General features: G+C 41.0%; 1 protein-coding gene across 1 annotated transcript; it reads left to right on the top strand.

The window, feature by feature from the left end:
* The first annotated feature begins 1273 nt into the window (after positions 1-1273).
* LRPAP1 (LDL receptor related protein associated protein 1) lies at positions 1274-6815 on the top strand. The gene is made up of 4 exons (XM_039731545.1): positions 1274-1773; positions 4548-4715; positions 5600-5776; positions 6092-6815. The coding sequence occupies exons 1-4, from the start codon at positions 1321-1323 to the stop codon at positions 6155-6157; spliced, it is 864 nt and encodes a 287-aa protein (XP_039587479.1). The 5' UTR covers positions 1274-1320; the 3' UTR covers positions 6158-6815.
* The last annotated feature ends 3517 nt before the right edge of the window (positions 6816-10332 follow it).

Genomic DNA, 10332 nt, shown 5'->3' with positions numbered 1-10332 from the left:
AGAGAAAACTACCAACAACCAAGATGCTTGGCTGTTCCATTCACAGTTTGTAGCAAACCATTCATTCAGTCTTGAAGCTTCAGGGCTCAGTTCTTGCTGAGGAAAATGATACTTGGTGCCACTGCAGCAGTGACACTTGGGCTGTCCAGGTCATCCTGCACCAGAAAAGTAAACAAGTTCATTATTAAGGTTTTTCTTTTACTCAGCACATACTAAGAACCATAAATAAAGTGGTTCCTTCTAAGTGCTTTGTTTATGTAAAGCAGTTCCCCAAAAGTAGATGGTAAAGGACACAGCAGGGACACTCCTTTGCTTTAGTATTAGAGGGATCAGAAGTTTTAATGTGTTCTATACGTATTATATTTACCCATGATTCTAACTACTCTAGATTTTAGTAATTTCAGTAAGCCAAGTGCAAAATGCAGAGAAAAAATAGTTTAAAAATCAAAATAATTGTATGCAGTGGCACAAGATTAATTACTAGGACGGCCTATGATGGAAACATAAACAATGATGTGGATACTTTCCTGAATTCTTGTTGGTAGGAAGTACATCAGCTTAAAGTAATTACAATAAAAACAAAGAGATACGGACATCCGGGTACCTTTTTCTGGGCAACACAAGCCCGAAAAAGGACACCCGTTAACAGAGGATTAACCCTTAAAAACAATTGCCTGTTGCACATTCATACATCTCATACATGATGCATAAATTCCATTCAAACACAGGATTCTGTCTGGTCACTGTCAACTTCTTCCTCTTAATCCTCATGCCATCTTCCTGTCTGAGCGAGGTGGGAAGAAGTTAGTTTTCTGCTGATAAGGGAGCAATAAATTCCCTTTCTCTGAAAGGTTTAGATGTCCTGTGGCTTCTATCTGGTGCGAGTCCTTTCTTAAACAAATATCTTGCATAGCATAGTTTCTATTGTAACATTATGTTATAACCTAAAACTATATTTAATACACTACTTAAGAAAATTAATATAGCATAACTTTCTAGCATAATACAATATTTAATACTTGGAAAAGCCAATCATAAAATACACATTTTTCACAGCTAACATCAACACCGAGTATTGGGGGAGGAAACTACTCATAAAACGTGCTATATTCAGCATATTTTGTGAAGCAAGCACTGAGGAGGATGAGGAGAACGGCACGAAGAGAAACAGCTCAAATCTAACCCCTCTCACTCTCCCCAGACCCAGACCAGACTGCATTTCGGACCCCGGCCGGCCTCGCCTCCGCTCTCCCCCAGCCGGGGGCGGGACGCGGCTCCCGCACGGCATCTCGGGAGTTGTAGTTCTCCCCGCGGCGCGACATGGCGGCCGTGCGGGCGCTGCCGGCCCTCGCCGCCGCGCTGCTCCTTGCTGCCGCCGGCCAGGCCAGCAAATACTCCCGGGAGGCCAACGAGGGGCTGGCGGGCGCCGACGGCAAGCGGCGGGAGGCCGGAGAGTTCCGGGTGGTGAGGCTGAACCAGATCTGGGAGAAGGCGCAGCGGGTGAGTGGCGCGGCGCGGGGCGATGGCGGTGCGCGGAGGCAGCTCCGAGGCCGGGCCCGGCCGCTTCAGACACTCATTCCCCGTCAGGGAGATGGGGAGGAGCGGGGACCTGTGTGTGAGGAGAGGCCGAGGCTGCCTGGCCCCGGCTCGGGGCTGCGGTGGCTTTTGTTCTGTTCTCGGGCATGGCTGTCTCGACCGTCACGCAGCGAGCGCTCCGCTCAGCCCCGCTGTGCCGGCGGCGGGGAGCAGCCTTGCCCGGGAGAGGAGATGTGTGTCTGAGCCTGGGAGGTGTTCCCCTGCCCGGGTTTAAATGCAGCAGCTAAACCACATGCCCAGGAAGTGGCAAGAGAGGGGGAAGCCCCCGTAGTGCCGCGTAGGATCTGCGCTTGGCTCCAGAGCTCGCTGGTTGAGCGCTTTAGCCGTGTCGTTCGGGGCTGTGATGCTCTCATGTGTCTGAAGGCCATGGCTCGGTTCCTGCCCGGCACAGGACAGAAGTTCACTGCAGGAGAAGAGGAAACCTCCACCCTGGTGCTTGTGTCGCCTACATTCATATCAAGTGATGTAGACAAATGCAAGAGGACCAGCAAATGGGTTTCACCATTCCCAGATGAGAGCCTTAATTTTGGCAGTGAGTCATAACAGTACATGAGTTTCTCTCACAGTGGTCTACAAAAAATTTTAATTAAAGTGAAAATACAGTCAAATTATTTCATTACAGTGGAAATACCTACTTAGAAGTAAAAACGAGAGCTGCAGTGGGAGGAGAAGAATGCACTGCAGATATCCCCTGAATATTGTGGACCATGGGAATTAGGGTGATGACTGGTAAAGGTTCAGTTCTTTCAGGCAACGAAATATAGTTAACATTCATTTTGGATCTTCTGTATTCTGAATAGCCTGAGCTGTTGAATTGGAGGTAGGGCATCCCTGGATTCAGCCAAAAACTTGAACTCTGCCATAGTGCTGCATCCCAATGTGCTAAAGGAGAGTATGAAAATTACTCCTTTCCTCATTGGGAGACAGCTGAATGGGGCATAGGAAGGTGTGTTAATGAAACTCCAGCTGTTGAACTGACAGCTGAAAAAGAAACAATACTGAGACAAGAAATAATCTATATTGATACTAGTGTCAGTTACCTCTCACCTTTCCAATTACAGTCTTTTCTCATGTTCATACCTGGCTCTTCTAGAATTAAAATTTGAGGTGCTTTACGTCATCTGTGTTAAGATGCTAAAATATGAAATGGATTAACTCTGTCAGTAAGGAACTAAGACTTATTAAATTCTGTATGTGTGAGCTGGATTTTAGATAAGCAAAACCTACTTGAACGAAATTTGCCACCATCTAAACTTCCCTTTTGAGTACAATTATCACCCAGCATGTGCTTTATAAAGTAATTTTTCAGTATGTCTGGGCAATATATGAAATAAGAGGAAAACTTTGCCCATCTGTTACATCTGCTTTGAAATACTTCCATGTATCAGTGCAGAACTCTTCATTCCTTTATTTTGGTAGTAATAGAGAATAGAGAAACTGCTGAGAACAGGGAACTTCTTTGTTTTGATATAAAAGTCAGATACTGCAATTCAGCATTGCAACACACAGCTGGAGAAGCAGTTCGTGAAAAAGCCCCAAAACATTACTTAATGGGACCAGGAGCCGGCAACCCAGACTTTCTTCTTGTTTTCCTGAGGGTGAATGGGAGGGAGCGCTTGAACTTTCTCCAGGATGTCTTTTCATAAATAGTAAATTTATTTATTTATTATATATTAAATTTATTTACTATTATGTAAATGGGTTAGTTCTTTACTACTACTTTACTGTAGTAAAGAACTCTTTCCTCTTGGAGGCAAGAGTGCAGGTAATGACTGTAGCCAACCCAACAGCAAATGACGTGATTGTTGTAAAGTTCTACAAGTTTCCAGCACTCATTCCCAGAATTGCCAGATACCCGTCTTGGGTGTTAATGTCCAGGCAGCATAAGGATTGAGGAATTAAGGAGCTTGTTGCTTGGTTATTTAATCATTAAACTTAACTTTTCACCTCTGCTTCTAGTTAGTTATTCCAGCATGTGAGTGATGTGAGTGAAGTGATGAGGAGTCTTACCATTGACATTTTTTACCTGGTGTACTCAGGGTCCAACATGGGATAACCTTCCTTAAAGGAAGTAGATCTTGAACTGAATACTTTAACTTATGTATCCACTTATGTATTACATTAATGGGACAGGCAAGGGGCTTCCAAAAGGTTTCAAAGAATTTATAATGCTTATAAAGGACACTTACTTTAGTTTCCTACTAAATTATATTTAGTAAATAAATTATTTATTTTATTATATTTGCAGTACTTAGGAGCTAAATTACTTCTTATCTATTTATGCCTGGCTATTTATTCCTGTATTTCCTCCGCCCCACTACATATGATGTCCACGCTACTTGAACGCTGACTAGTATTAGAGTACATAACTACCAAAGACTAAATGAATGCTAGGTCAGCTTGAAATTTTGTGAGCTACAGAGAAAACTACCAACAACCAAGATGCTTGGCTGTTCCATTCACAGTTTGTAGCAAACCATTCATTCAGTCTTGAAGCTTCAGGGCTCAGTTCTTGCTGAGGAAAATGATACTTGGTGCCACTGCAGCAGTGACACTTGGGCTGTCCAGGTCATCCTGCACCAGAAAAGTAAACAAGTTCATTATTAAGGTTTTTCTTTTACTCAGCACATACTAAGAACCATAAATAAAGTGGTTCCTTCTAAGTGCTTTGTTTATGTAAAGCAGTTCCCCAAAAGTAGATGGTAAAGGACACAGCAGGGACACTCCTTTGCTTTAGTATTAGAGGGATCAGAAGTTTTAATGCAGAGCAAGCAATGCCTTTATCCAGTTCCTCGGGTTTGGCTTTTTTTTTGCTTTTAAAAACCTACTTGTTTTACCTAATACTAGTATCTAGTTTTATGCAGTACTTGGATACTTCTCCCTTTTCATCTAAATAGATCTATTAGAAATGCAGTGCTTATTGTCTCTGTTCTTAACTATTCGTATGTGAGAAAGCATCTCTCTTCATCTTTTATAGAGGCTGGGCATTAAAAGCATTGTGTCCAGATTTTCATTTTGTTATATGTGTTTGTTTAGAATTTGAAGAACCAAGAGTGATTGATTTGTGGGACATGGCCAAATCAGCTAATTTCACTGAGAAAGAACTTGAATCTTTTCGGGTAGGTAGAATTCCAGTGACTTCTCTTGCAGAAAGATATTTTGCCACATAAAGAAACACTTGCTGTTACTCTGATTGCAGCAACTTCTGTATTACCCTCCAGACACCATAAAAAAGTCATGCTGCCTTTTTAATACTTCAGATATATAGACATGTGTATAACTTAATCATATGCTGGTTCTGTTATAATCAGCAGAATGAAAATTCTGCATCCTCTCAAAACAACTGTTGCATAATTTGAATCTCTGAAAGATCAGGTTCCTCTTCTTTGTTGTCAAGGCACCAGATTTACCCCTCTTACGAATGTCTTAATAATGTCCTTGGGAAGCACTGTAATCTCTATACCCACCAATTTCCCTCTCAAGTATTGTTAACTTCCCATGTTGGAACTGTGTTGAGCTGACACAAAACTATGGTGATAAAGACTGCTTTTCAAGGAAATAATAGAGAAATCCATTCCTGTGCAGTTCATACCACTTTTATTCAATTCAAGTTATATAAAGATTTGATTTTTTTTTTTAAATCTGACTCTGCCTGTTTATCAGATTTTAAAAAGAGGCTTTTTTAAAAATTTGTCTCTCTCCCTTCAGTCTACTGTTCTTATGCCTAAATTTTTGCTTGGTGTTCTCTGCTCTCATCTTGTAGCACCTCACAGCCTCCCACAGTCTCCTTTTGAGGACTCTGCAGTGGGTCATTTTCAGCACTGCTTTCAAAATCAGCAGTCTGGTGGTGATGGTAATGGGTTGTCCAGACATTCTTAAGAAGCAGGGAACTGAAAAAGCTTTCTGCGCCTGACTTAGTAAAGTATCATTGGGACTGTCTTGGCAAGAGAAAGGAAGGCTTGGAAAGCAACTCTTCTGAAGCTGTGTGTATTTGTTATCTTAGGAGGAGCTGAAACATTTCGAAGCAAAAATTGAAAAGCACCATCATTACCAGAAGCAATTAGAGATTTCACACCAGAAACTGAAGCATGTAGAGGGAACTGGAGACAAGGATCATCTAAACAGAAACAAAGAGAAATATGCCATGCTGCAAGAAAAGACAAAAGAACTAGGATATAAGGTCTGTATAAATCCAGTGTTACATACATGTTGAAAGTTTAACTCAGTAGCAGAGGGGAAGTAGATTATCCAGTGCTGATTTTTCATGCAAGCTGAATGACTTCCAGAAGGGGAGTTCAAGACACATCTGTTCTCCATGTTTAGTACAGCATACACATAATTGTTTTTTATAGACCTAGTTCTAAAAGGCCTGAAATCTTCCTGCTCTCTGCTCTTTCTGTTGTTACAAATACTCATAGCAAAATCTGAATATATCACTATATTGATAATTCACTGTCTTCCTGAAATTTTTTTGTGTGTTTTGTTTTCCTGATAGGTAAAGAAACACTTGCAAGACTTATCCAGCAGAATCTCTCAAGGTCTTCAACACAATGAACTATAAGAATTTGTTCTGCTTCATGGGATCAGTCTGTTAACACAAAGCAGTTAATGTGATTTTTTGAACAGGACTTACCAAGGAGTCCTTCTGAAATAGTAAGGATTGAACAGAGTGTCCTGTAAGATTTTTTTTTGTCTACTTCATTACCAATTTTGTATTTGCACTGTAAAAAAATTAAATGATTAGATTAAATATTTAGGTTGCACATCTTGGATCATAAAAATCTTACATCTGAATCAAGTAGCAGCCTTTGAAATAATCAGTTTTGTCAAAAGAAAAAATATGTGAACTCTCAAAGGATTTCTGCTAGTAAAAAAATACTAATCTTATAATCAGGTAAGGTATTCTGATCAATGAAAGCAAACACTGAGGTACAGAAAGGTTAAGCAGAGGCCTGAAAAGTCTTTATTTCAATCCTTGGCCTATTACATTTCCTACTTAAGGTTACAAAAATATTTTTACTGACTTTGAGCAGTGGCTCAGAGCTGCACTGCTGCACTGTATATTAATCTTTCGTGTGAGAGGGGGAGGGAGTAACGAGGGAACAAGTACTGAGGTCAATTTGCACAGTTTAGTTATTGACTAACATGTGTGTGTACAATTATCTTCTTCATGGTTGCTTTGGTTTTGCTACACTTGGTCATTAAAAAATCAAAACAAATACTGGTGATGCTTTTTTTTTTCACCTTCCCTTTCATATAGTGAGAAGTAACCAGACCTGTTTTTTGAGCATGTTGCTAATTCCTGTAATGTTCATTCACGCATCAGCTTGTAAGAGAGGAGGGATAGTTTTGCACCACAAGGATGTGTTTCTATGTTCTGAATAGGCAGAAAGAGTTCTAAAGCAGCTTATCTCTGAGTGTATGTTTCAGTTCAATCTCCAGTAAAGAGTATCACTTCTTCTTTCGTGACCATATTTTTCTGGTCAGAATTTTGGCACACATCAGACACGTGGGTTGAAATTGTCTATAATACATATAGTGAGAAGTAACCAGACCTGTTTTTTGAGCATGTTGCTAATTCCTGTAATGTTCATTCACGCATCAGCTTGTAAGAGAGGAGGGATAGTTTTGCACCACAAGGATGTGTTTCTATGTTCTGAATAGGCAGAAAGAGTTCTAAAGCAGCTTATCTCTGAGTGTATGTTTCAGTTCAATCTCCAGTAAAGAGTATCACTTCTTCTTTCGTGACCATATTTTTCTGGTCAGAATTTTGGCACACATCAGACACGTGGGTTGAAATTGTCTATAATAACAAAGCTGACCCTTTATTTCAAATGAAACTGTTCCAGGAAAAAGGCCAAGGTCCAGTGTGGGTGAATCATTACAGCTGCTTGGTTGGAGCTCTGTCCCTCACAGATGGCAGTGCTGAGGTGTGCTGGGTCAGGCAGCTGTCCTCAAGCCTTGCTCTCCCTGCCTGTTCCATGAGAAATACTGAAGAGACCCATTCAGTCAAAATAGGCCACTCATCCTGGGTCATCATGGTTTAAAAGTAACACAATTCTTTACTTAAAAACTGTATCTTCATGTGCAAGGGATCTGAACCAAAACTGTGGTAACAGTCTTACTTTGAGATTTTCTTTGAAGCTAGATTTTTTTCCTTTTTTATTTTTTTAACTTAATGTAAGCTGAGAGTTATTTGTATTGCAGAGAATCGCTGTCCATCACAGTAAGAAGCCACCACTAATATTAGCAGTCTCCTTAGAGACAGCTGTGTTCATGTAGTTTATGGCATACCTTTAGTTGGCAAGCTAAAATAAGTAAATCTGAAAATAGCTGCAGGCCATTTATGAGGAAACTGTTTTGGTTTTTTTTTTTCAAATGCTACACACTTCTTCCCCAGACTATGGCTTTAAGGGCTGCTCAGCTTCTGTATCAGAGCAGTAGCTGTATTATCTTACATGTTTGTCTACATCAATTCCCTGTGAATGCAGAACAGAAATTATATTATGTCAGAAAGCAAAGACTTCACTATGTCCTTCAGTTTCCCCTTTGGCAGGGTGAGAACTAAATCTGTGAGCTGCAGGTCAGTTTGGTGGCTGTAGGCTGCGTGTGGAGGGTCCCACAGCAATGGCCCCTGGGTGAAGAATTTAGACACATGCAGTAAGTGCACATGCAGAGGAGAGATGTTACATTCATATTTTCTGAAAAATCCCTGTTTTCAGAAAATGCCCAGGATTTTTCTCCTAGGAAGCTGAAAAGCCTCAGAGAAAAGGCAAAACAATAATTCTCACTTGCTTCTCGTGTTTTGCTCCTTTGGAATGTAGCTAGAGATTGTTTATCAACAGTTGATTGTTTCATTAGTTTTCGGTGTGAATTGTTTTGACTCAATGGCCAATCAGTGCCAAGCTGTGTCGGGACTCTGGAGAGAGTCACAACTTTTCATTATTATCCTTTTACCATTCTCTAAGTATCCTTTCTATATTCTTTACTATAGTATAGTTTACTCTTCTTTAATATAATATAGTATCATAAAATAATAAATTAGCCTTCTAAGCACATAGAGTCAGATTCATTCCTTCCTTCCAACTTCGAGGCGCCCTGCAAATACAATAGAGAGGAGCTACACAAAGCACTGAGGCACTGCTGAGCAGTCCTGGCAGGGTTGTAGGCAATGGAGCAGCTTTCACAGGGCACATTCAGATCCTGCTGCTGGGGGAGATGTGCTGCCCACGGGAAAGCAACATATCTCAGCCTGCACTGAAGGCAGGCACAGCAGCTCTGTGCTCCACACAGGAGGGCACAGCACAAGGCTGGGTTTCATCTTCACTGTCTACCTGAAGTAGAATATGCTTATCCAAGAATTTCTGAAGAAGTCTGGAACAGCAGAAGGTGCTGTATTCATGGAATAAATAACCAGGGTCTGATCAGTTACTGAACAAGTGCAGGGGTGCTGCAGCAGAGACTTTGAAGAGGCGACGGCTGAACCAGGCAGTGGCTGTGCTGTGTCTTTACCTACCACACCATGACAGTAATTGGGCTCAAAGGCCAGGTGGGCTCCAGCAGAGAGAATGCTTGGCAAGTGCTGCAAAGTACAAGAGGCTGACAAAATACTTACATGTCACAGTAATGTAAAACTGGGAACGAGTCACAGCTCATCAGAGGCAAAGATTGGAGAGTGGGGTCAGCAGAGTCACTTCAGTTACTGAGCAGAGCTGGTAATGAGTCATCAGGCCCAAAGACTGGGCACACAAACCAACAGGAGAACCAAATAAAAAGGCTGTTGCTGCCCCTGCACCCAGCTTCCCCTTGGAATAGTCTGTGGCTGAGTTAGAGTACAACAGCATAAGGGAAAGCACGAGCAATAGTCTGTTCCTGTCAAGGCTCCTCAGGGCTTTCCCTGCTTTTTAAGATTTGGGGCAGGCTAGTGGGGTGTAAAGTCTGATTCCACTCTAGTTTCTATGGTCTGCACCTCACGTGCATCAACGTATGTATAATTCAGTTTATTGTTGCAGTTTTAATCCTCCAAAGACTGTTCATACAGTCAAAATAACAAGAGTGGGTAGTGTTTGAGATATTAAAGATTAAAAAATAACTTGAGTCACCACTCCGGTATTTCTGTAAATAGCAAGAAAAATTCAGAGCCAAGAAAAAATGTGTAAATGAGATATACCTGCAGTCCTGTACCTTGTAAGGGGTGAATAATGGAGTTCATAGGTTGCATGGAAGAGGCATCTGAAAAGGAAAGAACTATCACTTTTATGCAGTAGTTGAGTCTTCTCTTCCTTAATAGGTGTTCTAGCTGATCCTTTTGTAATTTTTCAAATTAACAAGTTTTTAAACCACTCTGAGAAACAATTTGAAATACAAAAGTAGGAGCAAAAAAAGTAATAATTCTATAGTCAGTCAAATTCTGCCCTGAAAAGAACCTCAATTTAAGTAAACATGTCAGTGACTTCATGTAGGACAGATTTTATTTGTTAGAAAGGGGGGTGGAAAGGTGAGGGAAATAAATACATAAGGCATTAAATGCAACCAAAATAACCAAGCCTTTCTTTAAAAAAACACATCCTACATGTTGGTACAGCAGCTAAGATGGCATCATTCTACCAAAACAGATAAGGAACAGCACTGTAGCAGATTTATTGCTGCAATCATTTCCCCTCTCCCCTCCCATGGGATCCTGATGAATGATAGATCTGGCAATAGCAGGAATGTTTAAATTTACCAAGTAGAGAT

The sequence above is a fragment of the Passer montanus genome, unplaced genomic scaffold (assembly GCF_014805655.1).
Source record: "Passer montanus isolate IOZ18808 unplaced genomic scaffold, ASM1480565v1 scaffold784, whole genome shotgun sequence".
NCBI classification, from domain to species: Eukaryota; Metazoa; Chordata; class Aves; order Passeriformes; family Passeridae; genus Passer; species Passer montanus.
Note: the sequence above shows the minus strand (reverse complement) of the source record. Positions and strands in the feature narration are given on the sequence as shown.

Bases quoted from the DNA above. Each gene is read 5' to 3' on its own strand.
- LRPAP1 (XM_039731545.1), top strand. From the start codon at position 1,321: ATGGCGGCCGTGCGGGCGCTGCCGGCCCTCGCCGCCGCGCTGCTCCTT. The intron at 4,716-5,599 runs GTAGGTAGAATT...TTGTTATCTTAG, and splicing joins AAGAACTTGAATCTTTTCGG to GAGGAGCTGAAACATTTCGA. The intron at 5,777-6,091 runs GTCTGTATAAAT...TTTTCCTGATAG, and splicing joins CAAAAGAACTAGGATATAAG to GTAAAGAAACACTTGCAAGA.